This window comes from Atractosteus spatula, chromosome 7 (assembly GCF_055471065.1).
Source record: "Atractosteus spatula isolate fAtrSpa1 chromosome 7, fAtrSpa1.hap1, whole genome shotgun sequence".
NCBI lineage: Eukaryota > Metazoa > Chordata > Actinopteri > Semionotiformes > Lepisosteidae > Atractosteus > Atractosteus spatula.
In genome coordinates, this window is record NC_142712.1 from 39,279,203 (window position 1) to 39,300,289 (window position 21,087).

Consider the following 21,087-nt stretch of genomic DNA (forward strand, 5'->3'; position numbering starts at 1 on the left):
ATGGTTTCAGACACGACATTTTACTCTATATTAAATGCAGTATGGCTGTCGAGCCTTGTGACCTATGAGCTTCATTTTGAAAACATCTATAGAAATGCAAGAGCTTAGTTTTGTAAACCCAGATGGAAATGAATTTATCTTACATTTTTATTCAAAACAATTAACATTTGCACCCCTTTATAAAGCTGGGTATTTTACTGTTATTTTAGGTGAAGTACCTTGCTCAAGGGTTACAACAGCAATGTCTCAGGTGGGAGTTGAACCCACAACCTTCTCATTACTGGTCCAATGCCAGAACCAATGACCAACACAGGATGGACTACATTCGTGACAATGGGTCTTGTATTGTATGTAATATGCATTCCTTTCTGAGCATCCAAGGAAAACATGGCAATTTAATTGATATATTTTATTAGTGTAATTCAAGAATGTACAAAAGCTTATCAATAACAAAAACACTGAATATGGAAAAAATGGCCAATTTACAGAAAGACTCCAGCCATCAGCCATGAGGATATCACACAACCTCAATGGCAGCCCTGGATATGGAAAGCCCCCAGTCCAACAGGTTCTGTATGTCACTATTAAATCACCAATTTCTGAAGATATAGAACAAGTCCATTGTTTTCAATTAAGAAGGCGATTTCATAAAAGAAAATTTAGGACTTAGAGAAGAACATGTCGGCCTTCAAGGACCAGTGTTCTCTTAATTGAACAGATTACCTGTTTGGTTTTGATATGTTAAAGATTGATTTCATCTCAGGTGACGTAGGAGACTACCTGGATTGGGGCACTCCAGAACCAGGCCTGGAGACTCTGGTTGCGTAGATCTCATTATTTTTTAAAGGTGGGCATTTTTTAGCACAGCTGCTGTAAGTGGAAGCATTTTGTTTTGCCTTGGTGAATGTCCGTGTCCTGTTGCCACCTTCCTGAGTCTGCTGGTGTACAGGGACCTCTGTACAGGTGGTACACATCACCTGTTCTGCAAATAAAGAACATCTGAAAACTTGAAAAACTGCTGCATAGTTTCTGTTGCACTTCCTCTAAGCTGAGAAAATGAATGTGCATGGGACAAACTTGAATTGAAAGCTGCTTGTTTAGAGCAGATGCCTGACAGAACGGACTTGATTGTAACTCTGCCAGAATTACTGCGTCACTGCCTGCATGGGAGCCCATTCAATGTTTAACATTTAGAGCTAACAATGTACTTTGTTTCTTGTGGGCCAGAGAACAGCTGAGGTGGCAAGAGAAAGTATAGTATTTTATTTCCCCTGTATACCATTTTACCCTTAACAGAACAGATAGAAGACAACAAAGGTCATGGCAAGAATTCTGCTGGCTGTTGTAGTCTTCACACCTACTGCAACCAGCCATCCTTTGCCAACTTGACTGTTGCTGCACAGGAAGAGGTGGAAGATCCCACATCAGTGTGTCCGGAGCCTGCTTACATCCGTGCACTAATGCTACCAGGACTGTTTCTATTTCCAGGGAGATTATACCCTATACCAACTCTGGAATGTTTTCATTTTGACATTGTGTCACATTTCATGTTGAAAATTGACCTGCGCTTATTCCCATAGTAAGATTGGTTTTGGTAAAATATTTGATCCATTCCATAACTGGTTGAATCCATTAAACCTGAGTGTTGCATTTCTTTTGTGCATCAGTATATACAATTAATAGACATGTATGTGTGTACCAAAAGGGTTTACACCAAAGAAGACGAGACCTTGAGGGAAGCTAATCCATGCTCACGTACATGAGAATGTGACCTCACTTTGCGCCAGGCACCCTTGCATCTTACAACATCCTTCTCCAGGTTGAACACCCATTTTTAAGTCTTCCAATTCTCAACTTCTGGATTATGAAAAGGGCAAAGTGCACAGTTTATAATGACTGCCTACTCCGCTCTTTCTGTCCTCCTTCCCCCTTGCCTGATGGGAAGATTCACAGTGGCAGGATGACTCAAGGAGCATGTGAGGTCCTGAAGTCTTGGGGAGGGGGGGGTCCATCCCTTGTGCACACAGGACCCCCGCCCCCAGCGGACTGGCAGGTGCCCCTGTGATCACATGACCTCCCTGCCCAGGGCTGGCAGCCTGAGGGTCTCGCTTGGCCAGTTGCAGGCCAGGGCCTTGGCCTCGCCCTCAGCATGGCCGAAACGCTTGGCTCTCTCCGGTTTCTCCAGGAAGGCATCCGACCGGTCCGTCTCCGCCTCCCTCTGGCAAGCCCGCTTCTTTCCGACCTCCATGGGGTCGTCTGCCGTATCTGAAAGGGAGGTGGCCCAGTGAGGATCGGCAGTGGCGACGTCGCAAAGTAAAAGGCCTCCAAGCACAAGGGTGCGACAGACTGAGGGCGAAGACAGATACACTACTGCCAAGTGTTAGAGCCCGAAGTGCTCAACTACAGCCAAAACATTGCATATTCATACGACTGGTTTTACTTATTCAAATGTTTGCCTAATCAGGTTGGAGCTCAATAAAAAATACTATTAAAAAATATACATTTCCTGTCTGCACCTACCTCCAGTCTGCCCTAAAAACCCCTCCTCTTTTTTGCCATTTACTCAAGAGTAAAAAACGAACTATTATCATGACTAACCTTTCCTCATAACATTTTTGACTGGAGTAGTTAAAGACCGAGAGGGGAATAGCTTTTGGGAAGGGACTGAAATGCAGGGAGGAGTCTGACTTCAGTATGGCCTCAACAACAGGCTCTTCTCTGATCTCCTCAACATGTCTATATTGTTTATTAAAACTGAGCTACACCACTCAAACAGTCAATACTGTTAATATGAATAAGGTTCTGGAGTGGTGGCAGTTAATGTTGAAATATTATGACAGGGATGAGCGTATTCTTTTTTACTCCTGAGCACAACACAACAGCAAATGCAATGATCATTCGGGGGCGCTGCCATGGTGACTGGCCATGCATTACTTGTTGCTGGTGCTCACATGCGTCCCGAGCTCGACTGACCTCTGGTGAGTTGTGCGGTTTTCTCCTGCTCGCGGCGCACTTCTCGCATCAGCGCTAGGTTGCTCTCGCTCACCTCCCTGTGGTTCACCATGGGCAGAGGATAGTCCTTACCTGGAGGATCGGAGGCAAGCCACTGCGTCAGGACCAACATTGGGTCACTCTTCCCTCAAAGGCAAAACCACAGCAGACGGGCTGCAAGACGTTCAGGGTTCAACCAAGGATCCCTGTCTATCAGCAGACTTCTAACTTACAGATCAAGGGGAGATTTGCCATCTTTGTTTGATTTGTTTTTCCCCCAAAATACTGAAAAGCTCCTTTGCCTTTTTTTAAGCCCTATCAGAACTTTAAATCTCACTATCCCATTCTGCTGCAGTCCATTGTGCCTACTAGTCTCTTGCTTTCATTTTTATTGAGATGCTACACCTTGAACGTTACAGTGTATCTATTATTAACTAAAGGTTGGAGAAGGCTGGCGACATTCTCTCCATCTAAGAGTACCTGGAGCTGCTAGGTCTCAAGCAAGAAAGGTCTAAGTCTTAAGCAAGAAAAAGAAAAGAAAAATCAAGCCAAGGAGAGTACACACAGCATCCTTTCTTCACTCAAAGTTCTAAAATTAACACCTAACAGCCCAATAGGCTACATGAGCTAAATGAGATCCTCTGGTTTATAAGCTTTATGTTCCTAATTCCCCTTCTGGATAAAATACTTCATTACTTTGGGGTTTCTTGCAAAGAATGGGATGCTATATCTTTATCTGCCAAAAGAAGGCAGTGTTGTTAACTGTGCTCTTACTTTCAACTGTCCTGTTTTGAGGATGCAGTATTCTGGATCATGTTATAGCTAACCTATAGATTTCAAACGCAACATGTTATGCAGTATGCAAAGCTAACACGTCACTCAAATCTTTTCAATGTACATTTTTACAGTTCAGGAAAAGGATGTCAAATGAACAAGAAATCCATTTGAGACCATGAAAGCAGGCCTACCGATGATGCAGCCAGCCTCCAGCTGCACTTGCTGAGGGGCAGTCCAGGGCTCATAGATGTACTGCGAAGGGAAGTTCTTCAGCACGGGCAGGTACTTCCTATAAGAAAAGGAAAAGGAAAAGATGCACCATCGTTCACTTCAGACACGCACAGGAGACAAGGACACTCAGGAGGACAGGCTGTAGATAAATGTACCTTATTTTTCAAGTAACTCATTTTGCTTTTATTTCACCTTTTAATTAGAATGGTAATAAGCTGTCCCTATTACCTGACAGCATACGTCATAGAAAAAAATGGAAGCAAAAAAGGCCTGTGCATCTTTACCAGCTCTAAAGCTCTGTGAGGATGGATCCTGGGGGACAGAGGTGAGTAATGTACAGCTGTGACCTCTGTGCATGCTTGCCCCCTGTGAACCCTGTTTCTCCTGAATCCCCGATACCTTTCCAGACCCACCTGAGATAGTGCCCCTCGGGGTCGGTCCTCCTGCCGAAACGGACCGGACAGAAGATCCGGGTGTACTGGTGGAAGAAGGCGCTGGCTGAGAGCCACATCCAGTTCCCTGCATTCACACTGTAGTCGGCGTCCAGCAGGTGCTCTTCAAACACCTGACAACCAGGAGCACAGTGAGGAAAGCCTGGGACAGATGGAACTACGTCTTCAGAATTCAACCCTCAAACAGGAAATCAGGCCCTGTATTTAAAAATGTATACCATCACAGCCTGGCCCTGCAGGTCCAACAGGCTTGGTTAACCCCTTAAAGGTGGCCTGATCCATCTGTTATCACAAAGCTGAATTTCACCAATTTACTTAGCTGAACTTATAAACCCATCCTTTTCATATCTGCTCCATAATCTTTAAAATCTTACCTACACTGAAATTTTGTGCTACGATCTGCTTTAAGACTTTACCCTGCCATTTAATCCATTATATTAAGTTTCTAATGTCATAATTCATAAAAGCTATTAAAATAAGCAAATCTATAAAATGCCAGAGCTAAACCTTAGAAAAAGCTTCCAACATACACCACAGACAGTTAATTGAACCATCACACCCACGCTGTGAACCTCTTCCCTCCTTTGCTACAGTTCAGGTTGTATTTTACTCTTCCAGCTGTGTTCCATCATAGCGCAAAGCACAGAAATAAGGTATGATTAATAAACCTTGATGGCTGAAGCAATTATGGTTCAATGTCTAGCTTACTTAGTTTAACCCTTCAGAGCCAGAATTAACCTCTGGCAGCCTGCAATGTAAATTTGGCCAGTGGTGTAGTACAACATAAAAGTTACAAGCCCTTCAAGTTATCTGGTCCATATGGTAGTAAGCTTATTAATTCAAGGATCTCATTGAGTCGTTCCTTGAAAGAAACCAGGGCACGAGTTTCAACCACATGGCTAGGTAGCTTGTTTCAGACTCCCACAGCCCTTTGCGTAAAGGAGTGCCTCCTATTCTCGTTTTTAAATTCACTTCCACAACATCTTCTTATGCCCTCTGGTTGAGTTTCACTGTTCATTCTGAATGTACGTGTATATATAGGGTCTACTACTGAAATGAGGTTTCCCCATTCCCACTCTACAGTCCAGCCAGTACCTTCATGCCCTCCTCCCAGCTGATCCACAGGTCCCCCCGGGTCAGGAAGCAGGCCACAGCATGCCGGGCCAGGTGGTGGATCCAGCCCTCCTGCCTGAGCTGGGTCATGATGGCGTCGATCCAGGGGAAACCGGTCCGGGCCTGTGGGGAGCACAGACACAAACTGGATCAGCTCTTCACCACAAAGAGCACATAAACATCTCATAGCCTTTCCCAGCCACGGGTCAGGGGAACCCTAGGAGAACGTCCAGGGGCTCCCCAGGAACAAATGTTTCACCTACAGGACTTGTAGTTTATAAAGGCAATCACTCACAAAGTTGATCTTTGTTGGGCTTGCCAGACGTGGATCTGGGCATCTGCAGGTAGCATTTCAGTACTTTCCCACTAACCATATTTGCTGCATAATTGAGTTTAATTGTTGAAGTGGAGGCCCCTCATTGAAAGCAATTCACTGAAACGAGGTCCTCCAGTCAGAAAGGCACAGGCCAAGGGCCCCTGATCCATCAGAGCAGCCCACGCTTGAGCTTACTGTCTTCCATCTGTCCAGGGCCTCCTGGTCCTTGTACCAGTCTATCTGCAGGCAGATGGGATTCCCGGCCATCCTGGTGAAGTTGGGGGTGGCTGCAGCCACAGTGTAGAAGAACTCCCTCCACAGAACCTGGCCCTGCAGCGACACTGGCGGCAGGGAGTGGTTCTTGGACTGGAAGGGATTGAAAAGACGCAAAGACTTGACAATTAGTTTGATTCGCATTACAAAACGCTGAGTTAAAGATATTCAATACGGCTTGGGTTTACTTGCACAGCTGATATTCATTATTGCAGGAAGCTTGATTTTAATACACCATAATAATATAACTCTTTCAAGAGGGAGAGAAGGATTCTCAGAGCTCTAATGGTAGTAAAGGTAAGCAGGTTGCAATTATCACTGAATACAAAATTCAGTAAGGCAGTTATTTAAGGGAGATAATATTTAGGTTTGCTGATTGCTAACTATTTTGTAAAGACGGATAATTTATACTGTACTATAATGGACTAGCTATTTGCGAAGAATGCTACAGCGGTTACTCTCTCTTAATTGCCTGAACCATTTCTACCTCTTGAGTCCATAACACTTAACACTTTCACACTTAACACACTTAAACTGATTCCAGAAGGAACACAAAGCATTTCGACCCTGGGGGAATCACTGCGATGTGTGCTCAGCTGCACACGCTGAAATGAACTGGGATCGCATTCCTCCTCACCTGCGCATAAATATGAGACAATCTGTGGTAGAACATGCGGACGGACAGACAGCCAAGGCTGAAGTATGGACTGAGCCCAGTTGTGCTCGGCAACAGGGAATTCGGGATTGTCCGAGGTTTGGTGAAATTCTCTATCCATCCCTGAAACAGACAGTGTGAAAATCTAGATTATATCCTCTTCCAGACACTAACATCAGCACCACAACCATTACTTGCTGGAACATATACATAAAAGAGCGTCTGATGACAAATATTGCACGTTGTACAATGTAGTTATTACATTAGCCCCCATAACATTTGCAGAGTACTCATGTTTTATGTTTGCATAAATAATAAAATGCATCAGCATTCAATGCAGGTTGTGCCAACACTGCATGCAAACCAACAAAATGTATACATCAGTCTCTCCAGGATAACACATCATTTAATAAATAGCAATGAACACAAGTTTATTTCTCCCTCAATGATTTTGCAACCCATTCTGCAACTTTTAGGATTCGTACAGTTAACTACATGATGTATTCATTTCAACTTTTAGGATAGAAATGGAAGACTCCTCAAAAAGCATCTAACACAAGGATGACTATTTCACACACAAGGTACTCATTTTAAACAACATGCCAATATACTCGTATGGGTATTTAAACAGTTCAGTTTAAGACATAAAACAGAATGCCCGGAGGAGGATTTAAGTGTAAATATCAGTATTTCTGATAGCCTTCAGGTTTTTAAAACCACAATGTCAGATGTTTTCCCCTGTATACTTTCCCACTAAGTGGCAGGGTAAGAGCCCCTGCCTTTGTCAATCCAGTGTACCTGGTTTTGCATGTGCTGCTCCAGTCGCTGCAGACCTTCTGTCTCCCCACCAACCCACAGGGCCTCGGACTCTACCGCTATCCCAAGATCCTCCAGGCTAGGCACTCTGTATTTCTCCGCGCTCTCTTCTTCTGTGGGGGTCCTGCACTTACTGATGAAAAGTAACAAATATGGTCACTAACTCTCAAGCTTTCTTCCAGGTCCAAGCCAGGACTGTTGTATTAGTACATTATCCTAATGTACCTATCAGTAATCCACTTCAATTGCTATATATACAAAAAGGAACAAAATGAATACTAACATAGTTCTAAACATACCTGTTAGTTAAAATAAACAATTTAAGTTCAACTAATATGTCTTAACAATGCAGAATAGCTTGAAGTATCAATCTTGAATATAAAACTGTTCTGCTTTTCACATTTGAACAGCCATCGAGGGCAGCACACAGGTAGGGAAAGAAAAGCATCCGAACTGATAAAACACAGAAGTCCCTGTGTTCCTGATCCAGCATCGAACAGATGCTTTATTTGAGCCACACTCCTACCATCCAGGAATGCTCTGAGGCTGCACCCTGCAGACCTGCCCTCCTTACTGCTTAAACCTGCACTGTGAGGCAGAGCTTAGACACAGACCCAGCAGAGAAAACAGCCTGTAAGGCACTGACCGGTGGGGGGTGGGGGGGGGGGGGGGGGGGGGCAGAGATGGCTTTGATCTGGAGCCCTTCGGAAAAAGATTCAATAAAAAAATAAAATAAATAAAAGCCCCGCTCTTTCAGAGACATCCTCTACATCCTCTCTTTGATCAGAACAAGCAGTACAAACCTACAATGATTAAAGTGCCCTTTTCAGTGTTATTTACACAGTGAAATCCATTCACTGCAGGTGTGAAGAGCCCATGTTCATTATTATAAGCAGACAAGGAACATACCAGCAGAATGGACCACGTAACATGCTGCTACTTACTACATACTGTGTGTGGCAGCTCTGCAGGCCAGTCAATGTAGATACAGATCATGGCGCTAATTTTCTCCACATGGCAAATGATTTACTAATGCATATGACAGGATCTATGGTCATTTCAAACTACATTTTATTCCCCAAAGTCATACTCTCTAAAAATGAAGTATGCCATCCAGTGGACTGACAATATACTTATCCATGGGTAAATCATCCACCAATTTAGGAGCACCAGGCCCTGTACGTACAAATCCTTACTGGCACGGCTGTGAGAGTTAAGTACGACAAAGATGGCTCAGTGTGAAGTGAGCCTCTTAGAGTGACATTAAAACAAACATAACAAAGGTTACAAACAAGAGGAGACCATTCGGCTCATTTAGACGGTTTGGTAGTTGGTAGCCTATTATCCTGGAGTTCACCACTACTCCTCCTTAACAGCTTTTCAGAGCACAACCTCAAAGAGTTCGCCAACTGTGCGGTTTGGGCACAGCTGTGGCAAGTGGGGTCAGATCCTGAGTTCACACTGCTTTCAGAAGTACCCAGAGTCTCAAAAAAAGCAGCCCAGTGCTGGTCAGGCATTTCTTTAGAGCTTGGAGAAAAGACAGCACGACCATTCTCAGTATGCAAGGAACCGGTAACTGCAGTTTTGACGTTCACTAGCAAGGCACAGTGGGGCAGTTCATCCTGGAGTATGACCACAAGCTCCACACACACACACACACACACACACACACACACACACACACCTGTCTGCATGCATCCAATTTCTGGTCCTGCTGCTTCTTCATTGCCCTGATCTGACCCATGTCCAGTCCCTCCTGTCTCCTTATATCCCCCTCTTATCGCCCTGTGCACAGCAAAATAGAAACTTGAGCAAGTACCAAACTGACTTAGTGTACAACGATGTTAGGTACTGCATTTTAAACTTTTTATTTGTACATGGTGCTATTTTTCCTAACTAACCCTTAGAAACATTGAGAACTAGGCTATTGTGAGGTGCAAAATCATATTTACGCCTTCCAAATTACATTAACAATTTCCTTTTCATTTTCCTTCTAAGGGTTAGAGGCTAACAAAGATGCTAAGAAACTCTCTTGGGACTACAGCATCAGCTAAATAAAAATAAATTGAATTACAGGTCAAATGACAGTACAGAATTGTTGTATTGTGGCTCCAGTAAGCATCTGCGTACACAGCAGGCAGGCAAATGCTTACTGGAACCTCAGCAGCAGCAAAAGCACATGGTGAAGTTCATACATTGCTCATTTGTTTTCAATTTCCACGACCTTCTTTTCAGCTACGAGGGGGCTTTGGCAACATACACATGGCATATAAAGAGCCGATATATGCAGATGGCCACAAAACAGTCCAAAAAAAAAAACCCGCACTTTTGATAATCCAACCTCTGAGCAAGAAGATGGCCTGCGGTGTTTTGCCACGTTCCCCCTTCTCCTTGCGGTTTTGAAGAGCTTGCGTGAGAAAGTGGGTCTCCCTGGCTGCACTCGCAGGAAGCTGCGAGTGCCAGCAAGCCTGCTGCTATGAAGCTGAGCTGGACTTTCCCAGACCACCTTCGATCCCCCCCGCTGTGCCCAGTTTTGATTAAATGACTGGGCTTCTGCAGCACACTTCAGGGTTTCCTGATCTCCCCGTCTCCGACCACAGGAGCTCTGCGGCAGTCCAAGAAAAGAATTCCTGTACGTACGCGCACACACACACACACGTCTGCTGTTTACCCAATATAAGCAGCTTGCAAACCTAAAGCCACATCTGTTCACTCGTAGCTTTCTTTCCCAGGTTACAAAAACACTCTCTTACCTTCCCGTTTCACTTATGACTGACTTCCAACACGCTCCGCAACAAAATCACCAAAAACCCGAAGCTCTTTCACTCTGAACAGGAAGATACTTGCTAATAAAGCTAAACGTAAAATAGGAGTTACGGCATAAAAATGTGTTCCCACTGCTCTAAAATGAAGAGTTAGAAAGGACTAAAGGGGGACGATATGGCTTGCATTTGGAGGCCTTGGCCGTTTACTTCTCAAACCTCCGCTACTTCAGAGAGCTAAATCAGAACCAGCCCTGCCTGCAACCGCTGTTCTTCCGACAGGCCGACGGCTAAACGCTGGGACAGCATTTGGCTGCCCTGGCCTTACCGAAAGTCCTCGCGTGTGATCCTCCGTGCGGGCGTCTCGGGGGCTCCCAGGAGGGCGAGCACATGCAGAAACTTCTTGTACGTCAAAGGAGCCTCCCCTCCATTTGCTCTGATGATCCTAGATGGAAGTAAAACAAGTGGGAACAAAATCGCAAAACCTGAAAGAAACACCTACACCACGAGCGCCGCCGGTTTCAACCCTCTCAGGAGTTCCCGTCTTTCACGCAAGACCACAGCAAAGGCTGATGCCTACGGAATGCTTTCAAGACGCAATGAGATTTAAATACTACTGCTGTGCTCCTCGCTGACATACGAATAAGAAAAATGGGCTGCAATAAAAAGCATTAAATGGGCTGCAGTGCATGATCTGTTGCAATGCATGGATGGCTGTGAATTCATTAACCCATTAGTACCAACTCCATGAAACAAGGTAACGGACAAGGAACAAAGCAGCCACCAGAAGCTGAGGAAATCCAACAACATCCGCGCGCTCACGCACTTGTTCAGGAAACGAAGGCCTAGAGCTGTGCATGGTGATTTACAGCACAGCAATCAACCAGATACGAAGGTCCATACCTCCGGACATCGTAGAGGGTATGTGCCACACAGGACTGGACACTGAAGCCCATCTCCTGGCCCAGAGCTCGGATGTCGTCGTCCAGGCGGGTAAAAAAGGGTTCCACCTCGGTGTCGAAGGTGACCTGGGTGATGCCCCACTGATGGACCTTCTCCCGCAGAACCTGATCGTAGCGGCCCTGCACCACGTACAGCCGCGAGCCCAAGGCGGCCAGGCTGCGCTGCAGGTCCTGCAGGCTCTGCAGGATGAAGCGCCAGCGCAGGACGCCGCACGCCATCGCCTCTTCCATGAATGCGCGGTCCAGGATGAACACAGGGTACAGCACCGCCGAGGACTCCAGGGCCCCCAGCAGCGTGGGGTTGTCATGGAGACGCAGGCCCTTCCGGAAGAGGTGGATGGTCCTGTGAGTCATTATGATGTCACCCTGACCCCACCCCAGTGCAGCCCAGTGCAGCCAGATGCTATAGGACAGGAGAGAGAGAGGGGCGGAGCCAGTGAGCGCCTGTGAATGATTGACATTAATGATAAATAGAAATAAAAAGCACTAATAATCTTAAAAACTGGCACTCCATAATAAACCTGAAGAAGGCTCCACGGCCGAAATGTTGTGTTCTCTTTCTTCTTTTTTTCAGCATGGAATAAACCTATTACTTACTCCATAATACAGCTGCTTTGGCACAAAGCAAGTTAGTAAAGTTCAGCATGATCACTGATCATAATCAGTTTTGTATGAAAAATTATAACCACTGCTGAGTACTAAGATATACTAAAATCCCACATACTCCTTACAACATGACATGTGGAACATATTTGAAAGATATCCCCAAAATAATGTTCCTACATTTTTTCTACAGCACTCAGGTAACAATTTAGGATCATGCTTCATAGAATTCGTCCTTGTCTTAATCATTGAATCCAAGACCAAGCACTCCAAAGTCCTACTTCTTCCCAAAGAAACAAACTTCAGGACATGCAAGGAGCTAAACCCTCGACCAGGATGGGAACAACAGGCCAGCAGTGTCAGCCAGGAAGGCACGGCACTCCGTTTGAGAGACTCTGATCTGCCGTACGTGTGGGCGATCCAGAGCACGATCTTGAGGCCGAGAGCGTCCCATGTGCCGCGGGAATGTGTGACAAAGCCCCTTGCTCTACGCTAAGCTCTGGGCTCACCTCAGCACGGGCAGATCAGAAGGGCTTTAGAGTTCTCCGACCCTGCCAGCTGACTCAGAGCCTAAAGCGTGCTGGTAGGTCAGTGGCTCACATTAGGGAGACTTACAGTAGGTCTTGAAGACTGTGTGTGCGGGGAGTGAGGGCTGAAGGCAATACGTGCTCAAACTGGGATTTCAGAATCCATACGGCATGGATAACGCGAATGGACTGCAACACAAAAAAAACATGCACACCGATATCGCTCAGGTCAAAAACCAATGTCACTCCTCATTGCCCCTGGTCGCACGATAGACCCGACGAAACGAAAACTTGCGCGACAATGACGCTCCTCGTTTCTTCTGCAAACCCGTGAACTACACGCCACGCCAGGTACACACTCTTAATCCTGAACTATACACGCACACAACAGCGCCCAATTACACCAGTGCACCTGTAATAGCAACTGACGTATAACCTTTTAAACAGGGCGGACACGTTTTAGACAGCAGTGAATTGTGCTATACGGACGCACTCGAGTGCTGGAGCCCCGCTATGAAAACAAGATTTTGTTTTTTTTTCCGGTTTACATTTTGAAGATGCGTCATGCTATACCTTACTCAGTAAATATGAGGACAGTACTAAAACGCAAAACAAAATTGACCCACCAGTCTCCCTCGCCATCGCAACGAGGTGCACAGACTCGAAAACACTCATTAACCCCTTAATCAAAAAAGCAAATTGCAGTACTTCACAGCCATGACCCCCGTTTCTCCCTGTACTACTGCTGACAGCAATAAAGGGGAAACTAGATAACCTTTTTAACTCGGAAAAAACTGGGTTACAACAAAAGGTTTACTTAAGACCTTCTCTTGAGACAAAGATCCTGACCCCACGATTCACTACTAATGGCTACTTCTCCACTACCGCCTTCCGAAGTGTAGCTAATCTACAGCTGCATTCTAAATTAAACAACAAGGATACTCGGGTAGGAACTGCCTGGGTCGAGTTATCGCACCATAGACCGTGCATGCATAGTGCTAAAAAAAAATGCTCGCAACCGGATTTGTAACCCAGGTTAAACACCGTTTGTCCGCAGATGTGCGTGACTCACTGGAGATCGGGTGCAGTTGGCGGAGATTTCGCCTGTACCCCGTGGATAGCGCCGAAAACTGTCGGGTATAGAGACGAGAGAGAGAAGAAACGCAAGTTGATGCCTCCTCCTGCCGGCGAATGGCTCTTCAGCTGGGTGAGCCCATTCCTTCGCCAAGTGCTGAATTAGTAAATGGATGCTGACAATCGCCACTGCAATTCCAAGGACGATCGGTGCGTGGTGGGGGAGAAACAGCAAGGCAGTTCCCCATGCAATTCTAAGCATCCCCTTTCAAAGCCGACGTCAATATGCTGTCAGGGTACACCAAAGGACACCGACATTAAATACTTTTTCTGAATCAAAGTCTGAGCGGAGATGAAAATGCTTTTCACTCCCGAGACCCCCTCCCAGGAAAAACAAGAAACACCACTAACAGTGCAAACGCAATGATTGGTCAACAACTTCCACTTCGCCCCCCAGGCATCAAGATTAAAATGCTATTGGTTCAAATCCGGACGGAGATCTGTCAATCACACGAAGGTTCGCTGGGTTCGCCTACTCCAGGCAGTGAGGGTGGGGAAGGAGGGACTCCAATACATCACCCACTGGATGAGCACCTAAGTGCTCGAACCCTCTGACACACATGGTTTGCTAACTACCCTGTCAGTCATAACACTTACCCGCCCATTTTCCCCCTTCCCCAAACACCTACACCTTTCTAACCCCAAGGGCAATTCATATTTCGAGATTTGCCATGTTTCAAATTAGTTTTTCCTTGGTTCACAACTGTATCAACTATATAGAGTCGTTTTTAGTAGTAAAGGCGTTGTCAATACAGAGTAATTAGCAAGCAATTCACAAAGAAAAACTCTGCTGGATCTTAATATTTAATACGGGGGGGATCAGCAGACCATTTCTGCACCTGGGTATAACCATTTCTTGAAAATTCAGATTTCGTTATTAGAGGGTCTACGGATCACCTTTGGTTTATCTATAATTTCACCTGCTTTTAAATTCTGAAAAAAAAAGCACCACGATTTTCAATTCTTCAGTACAATTCTATATTAGGCACTGGGCAGGAGACAAAGCGAAGAATGGGAGATTGTAGGTAAACGTGACAATAACAGAAGTAGGTCAAACCTGTAAAGTAAGAAAGTAGGTCAGTTTCGCTCCCACTAGCGGCGAGCGAGCGAGCGCCGGCGCGTCTCTGCACGATTCTCCCATTTTACTTTGTTCCTCCCGCGCCGCTCGGATTCTCTCAGGCATAAACCGAATCATCACGCAGAGAGTAAAAATAGCCCGGCGCCTTATTTTTAGCTCAAAACAAACGACCGAGGAGGACATAACGGCGACGAAAAGAAGCTTACTCTTTTTTTTTAGCGCGAGCTGTCATCATCACCTGCGTCGTACTCACATTCTGACACCGGCTTCAAGACAGTCACCGCTCCTTCAGTCCTACTGACATTTCTTCCTGCAGCCTTGGAAGGAATGAATCTAAACTCCCTTTTCTTTCCTTCTACGTTCTTAAAAGTTCATAGATCGCCCCCTCCACTGACAAAGTCAGCGTTCAAAAAACACCTTCTCATCTGTTCTTAATAGGATACAGATGCGCTCTTTTCTTAGAAGAAACTCTCATACCAGCAACAGCAGCTTATAATATCTGTTCCTTTTCTCCCCAGTTCTCACACAGCGAGCGAGGGTTCGGCAGTTGGAGCAGTGTGGCGTGGGGATCTTGGTAACAGCCCGGGAGCCAGGCAGGTTCCCAGTGAGTCACGTTGCAAGCTTCTGCGCTCAGACTTAGCCTCCCCCCCTGTGCCTTCTCCTACAAACAGCCAGAAACCTGATAGCCCTGGCTCGTGTCCCTCTGCTTATCCCCCTGTTTTGGGGTGGAACCCTCTCAGAAGAAAGCTAGATGGGAAAACAAATCTCTCCCGTGACACCCCCCCCCCCCCCCCCTTGTCTGTCCTCCTCAGAACCACTTAGCAAGACAGTAGGAAAGAGAGCGCAGCAAGAGAAAAGTGTCAGAGGATTAAGAGAGCTGTGGGATTCATGCCCCAGAGGCTGCAGTGCAGGCGTTACCCTGCTGATCTGCCTGGTCTTTAGCAACGCAAACATCACTGGTAACATGGCGAACAGGCGCAGGGTGTCAGTACAGTTCCCACTACAGGGAAGACTTGCATTTTCACAAGAAGGGCTGTCCTACGCTTAAAGCAATGCGATGGTTCAAGGCGTTTGCGGGACTAATACCGTCTGGTAAACAACTCTTCTCAGGGGCTCCCTTTGAAGCAGGAAAAGGATGCCACGGCTCACAGAAATACACACCCTTTTCAAAATGCGCCATTGCGAAGCCGAACCGACAACGTTTTCAACAGCTGAGCTGCGCAGTTTTGTTTCCACTGGCCTGCTCTGCGTTTCGCCCCATGCAGACCTGTCACAATGTTTTTACTGTGGAACATTTCTCCATTACCCCTCAGGTCAATAAACATTTTTCCAGTGCTCATGTATTTCATTTTACACAGCTGAAGCAGCAAGGGCATAAAAATAAACAGGCAGCACAGTGGCACGGTGCTTCACAGTGCTGCTTCGTAGTGCAGGGTCCAGGGTGTAATTGCTGGAGTGGATGACGGGCTTTTCTCTGGGTGCTCCGGTTTCCTCCCACAGACCAAAATCATACTGGTAGGGTAACTGGCTTATCGGAAAATCGGCCCTGGTGCGAGTGTGTGCACCTGTGTCTAACCTACGATGTACCTGTGTCCCGTTCAGAGCGTATTCAGCCTTGTGCCCACTGCTCGCTGGGATAGGCTCCAGCTCTCCCACGAGCCTGTACTGGATAATGTGGTTGGAAAATGGACAGATGGGTGAAGAGCACAAAACCAAAGAACGGGGTTATAGTTCAACACAAACCAGAGGGTGCAAATGGAAACTACATGGCCGTGCATTTTAAACCAAGGACCTTAACAGCTAACTGCAATGGCTCAGACTCAGTGCACGTCTGCATTATGCACTTTTTGCATGGTCTACCATGTTGTTTTCACCACTACATATCTACTGTTCTGTTTTTATTATTGGGGTTTGTAATGTACTGTCTACGTTGTGTGGCATTGTCTGCTGTACTGTGTATGTCCCAAGAGATCAGGGCGAATAAGAATTCAAAGGTACATGTACTGTACATATGGCAAAAAAAACTCCTCTACTAAAAACAAGAGGCAAGTCTTGCCCCAAGGGATGTAGGAGGGTAATACAGGCTACCCAGCCATGCTGCTGAAGCCCAAACTCCAGTTTTTCTCAAAAATGACCTGGATGAGACCCCCAAACAAGCAGGACAGACGAGCTGACTAGCCATATCTTGTTTGTACTGTAACTTCGTACGTTCTTATGGGTAAGATAAGGAGGCTGTCTTCATACCAACACTATTATTGGTGAAAATGTTATGAGATTGTGATAATTATCTTTGCTTTTGTTCAATCCAGCGAGTGTCACGACCAAGGAATACTATGATAACCTAGGTGGACTGCCTGTTTTCTCTCAATTAATCCTAGATTCATTTAATCCGCCTTGTGTTTTTCATAGCGCAAACCTATCTGTGCTTCGAATTTGTCCGATACCATCCTCAAATTGGAAAGCTTAAAATGTTAAGCAAATGTTTTTTTTTAAACTGGGACATAAAAAGGAGGACAATCTCCGTGCAGAACACATACCGCTCGCGTTAACAGTCTTGTGAAAAAAAATCACATGATTTAGAGCCGAAATAAAAGTACAAAAGCACTCTGATGTTTGTATAAAACCAGATAGTGAGCCAAGTTACCATAAAAGACTTCGTTTTATGAAAAATGCCTGAGAGAGCCTACGCTCTAATGTACTATAGGTAATCGAATGTATTCTGGGACTCGGGGGACTGTCACGCGGATGTTAAAATTAGAAGTAACCCGAGGCGAGCTTCAGAAAGAGTACGAGGAAATGTTCCGTTGAAACGAAAGCTTTCAAAACAAGAACGACCTTTTATCTATAGACGTCCTGATCTACAAATCAATTTTGAATTCGACGGGTAGAGGTTACATCACATCAGAAATAGCTATAACCTGCGAGCTGTGCAGCTTTTAACCTATAATAATATAAAACTTGAAGTCTGATCTTTCTATATAACTGATATATATATAACTGTATATAATGTGTATGAAAACCGAACTAAAATATCAAAAAGGCACTCTTCTAGACAATCAGATAGCTTGTTTCCCTTGGTATCTGCAACACTTTAAGATTTTGAAAACAAACAGCACTGAAATAATGGGAAAATTGACTCCACATTTGACGAACAAATGAACAATTTTCAGATTGAAATTTTACCTCCTCTTGCCTGAGCTAAGGACGCGGAAATAGGAACAGAAAACACAAAGCGACAGGTCTTTCTTAACCTTCACGTCTCAAAACGTCAGTTCTCTATGAGAAAAACGCGACTCCTGACTGCTTCCATATTGAAGTGATCGTCCGTCTTTTGGCATAGGAACAGCCATTTCTTAAATTCAGTACACTTAGTATTTACAAAATAAACCGGTAAACAATTATTTATAAATTGTAGCCATGGAAAACAATCCCTTTCGTGCAAATCAAATATTTGAAGTCACCGATTCCTAGGGGTTAGCACTGAGAAGACATCCGCTGATGATAAATCATTGCGTTCCGTTAGTATTTTGCACTGAGAAGGAAAATTCCCTATTTTGTTGTACTATTACGCAAACAGTTAAGGTAGTATACTTGGGTAATAAAAATCACCACATGAATCAAACACCGGAAAAGTCCAGTTAAAAAGGAAATAGTGAAGTACCATACAAACCACTGGTCACATCACCGCGCCAACTTAAAATATCGACCCCTAGGAAAATACACCCAGCATCATTAGTAAGTGCTTAGACGGATCTGGTGGACTTTTCAATAAAACTGGCACGTAATCAATTCAAAACTCACCAGATAAACACAAATACCTTAGTTCTTAATTCTGTAGCTAAATAGAAGACTTCTTGTTTTATATAGTTCCAAATGCAAAAAAAAACAATCTTCTTTTTTTAAATCAACGTCCTCCCGTATTCTTTTATACCCCTTCGAGTCCTCTTGCGCTGCTGAATACAACCCCAAAACGGAATAATAATTCAATATCCCAGCTGCGAACCGTACACCACCGGCTCATCCGGTCTCCCAGCTCGACAGTGAGGCTCCAGGCAGGGCGCAAGTTTCTCCGTTTCCAGGTGAGACGCATTTCTCACTGTAGGGAAGTCAGGTGCCACCTGGGCTCCCCTAACGTACTTTTACAAGACATGGGCCACAGCTAATGATGCTGGCATAAATAAGAACCGCTCGAATTCCTTTCGTCTCGGTAGAGTGACAGGGAATGGAGTATCATATTGTACTAGTTTTAAAGTGTCTTTAACAGTATCCCCCGCCTCATCAGTGTGTGTAATCTTGTGTTCTGCGCTCGGTCCAAGGTCACGTGTGAGTAGCATGGGCACATTCCAGAGCGCTTCTCCTGCTGTTTCGCCCGCTACTCGCCCTCCCCCGGGGGGCTCCGATCTCACACAGCACTGAGAGCACTGAGAGCGCAAAGGACCAATAGACTCCGTAGTAATAACGTGTTTTTTTTAATTGCATAGAGAAGATCTTGTATTTAATAATCGGCTCGACGAAGCCTAAACTATAATTTAAACTGTTGTGGGTGAAACGGTCATTTAATATTTCTACGTCTTACGTGCGTACATTTTTTTTGTTTTGAAAGTTCCATGTTAGACATTTTCAGAATGCGACGAAAAAAAATCTAAAAAAAAGCCGAAGATACTGACTTTCACTGTTGTCCTAGACGAGTTTACCTGAAATAGTGCTGGTAGATCGGCGCTCCACAGGGTTTGTGAAACCACGGATTGTTAATCCGAGTTCTATGTAAAATTGCAGTAAATCAGCACAAAATTTAAAATAATACGGGCTCGAATTGTAAGAGAGACAGTTCAAGTAGGTAGCTGCGTCAGCATCTGTAGGCTGCAAAGGAACAAGTAAAGGTTTATTCCAGGGAATAAAACCTTTACTTGTTCCTTTGTAGGAGAGATGTTGTGTGGTTTTACTTTTGTAGTTTTACAGAAAGATCAAGAAAACGTGAGGCTTATCATCGTGTACAATAAGGAATACATGATCTCAGACGTGTCCTTGTTATTTAAGTAGCTATCACAATACTTATACAAAAACATGTTCCTTACTTGAAAAAGTCAGGAAAGCTTAAAATGCATATGTTGCCTCTGTTATAGTTACTTTGATGCATCAATTCAAAGAGGTATACCGTCGCATGATCCATCTCTTCAAGATCTTGATAAGGAACGTCTACTTAATTCATTTAAAATAAAATAATTTACCGGTATTTAAGGTCTGAACAGTAATGGAATAAGACAAACCGGATATATTCCCAGACTCAAAGGACTCTCTTACGCGGTCTAAAGAACTGAATCTTTTAGCTCCGTGAAGTTGCCTCCTACAAACAGCACAAACGATGAAACCTGCTGCGTTTGTGCCGGTTTGTGCCGTTGAAAGTAGCGTTTCTACTGCTTTCATTTCCGAGATATAGCGCCTTCTTTTTCGGGTGATCACGTGACCATGCACGGCGACCTTGACCTCCAGTAACCCCGTCTGCTGAGTCCAAGCGCTCTGTTACGGGTGCGAGAGTAACAGTCATGCAATTTTGTTTCTCTGGTTGACCGGGTGGGGGCGGCAGTGGACTTTGCATTTAATACTAGTATCTTCTGTGCGTTTGTGTGAGCAGGAAAATGAAATTCGCGACGAATGCCCTACCCTAATCAGAAGAGTTGCGGGTGTAGACACTAGCAAACAATTGCATGTTCTTACCAAGAGGCTTTAACGAGCACGTCTTAATTCTTCGTAGCGGTGTCCTTTTTTAAAATCTGAAGAAGTAATCAGTTTCTCGCCGTCTCCTTCTTAAATAAACATAAAACGATTCGCTCACAGTCCTTTTATCTTTGTGTTTCTGGTCAATCCTTGGTGTAGAATACAGTGTCAGGACACACCTTGACCTCTGAAGACACAGGTATGAGTGCCTTTGTTAGATCGTCATATTTCTCCCAGGTGAAGTCGTGTCTTTTGGAGTGTGCAAATGTGCTGTTTGTTGGGTGGGGGGGCAACTTCATGCAGCTGGGCAAGCAATCATGTCCTGGGTCATTACATTGCAAGAAGGCGCTATATCTCGGAAACGAAAGCAGCAGAAACGCCACTTTCAACGGCACAAACCGGCACTAACGAATGAGACCGGTCCGGCTCTCCTACGACGTTGTAGGGAGACTGAGTGACGTTATGACGCCGAAAAAACAAGGCGCTATATTTCGGAAACGAAAGCTGCACAAACGCTACCTTCAACGGCACAAACCAGAACAAACGCAGCACTAACGAATGAGGGTTTTTTTTATCGTTTGTGCTGTTTGTAGGGGGGGGGCAACTTCACGGAGCTGAATCTTTTAGGTGTCTAATACAGAATGGAGTACAGCGGACATTATTCTTAAACAGATATGCACCA

At 44.9% G+C, this 21,087-nt stretch overlaps 1 protein-coding gene across 7 annotated transcripts in view; it reads right to left on the reverse strand.

Moving 5' to 3' along the window:
- Positions 1-399: 399 nt before the first annotated feature.
- Positions 400-21,087, reverse strand: part of cry4 (cryptochrome circadian regulator 4) — a 43,615-nt gene continuing 22,927 nt past the window's right edge. The window contains exons 1-12 of one of the 7 annotated variants that reach the window (XM_088920268.1): positions 18,492-18,903; positions 13,551-13,608; positions 11,290-11,751; positions 10,715-10,831; positions 7,607-7,757; positions 6,791-6,931; positions 6,076-6,246; positions 5,547-5,687; positions 4,413-4,564; positions 3,960-4,057; positions 2,974-3,084; positions 400-2,265 (exon numbers count right to left, since the gene is read on the reverse strand). In XM_088920268.1, coding sequence (XP_088776394.1) covers positions 2,066-2,265; positions 2,974-3,084; positions 3,960-4,057; positions 4,413-4,564; positions 5,547-5,687; positions 6,076-6,246; positions 6,791-6,931; positions 7,607-7,757; positions 10,715-10,831; positions 11,290-11,702 — 1,695 coding nt within the window. In that variant the 5' untranslated portion in view covers positions 11,703-11,751; positions 13,551-13,608; positions 18,492-18,903 and the 3' untranslated portion in view covers positions 400-2,065. Of the gene's footprint in view, positions 2,266-2,973; positions 3,085-3,959; positions 4,058-4,412; positions 4,565-5,546; positions 5,688-6,075; positions 6,247-6,790; positions 6,932-7,606; positions 7,758-10,714; positions 10,832-11,289; positions 11,752-13,550; positions 13,609-14,896; positions 15,378-18,491; positions 18,907-21,087 lie in introns of those variants that run through there. The other 6 variants (XM_088920265.1, XM_088920269.1, XM_088920267.1 and 3 more) reach the window with 6 other exon arrangements.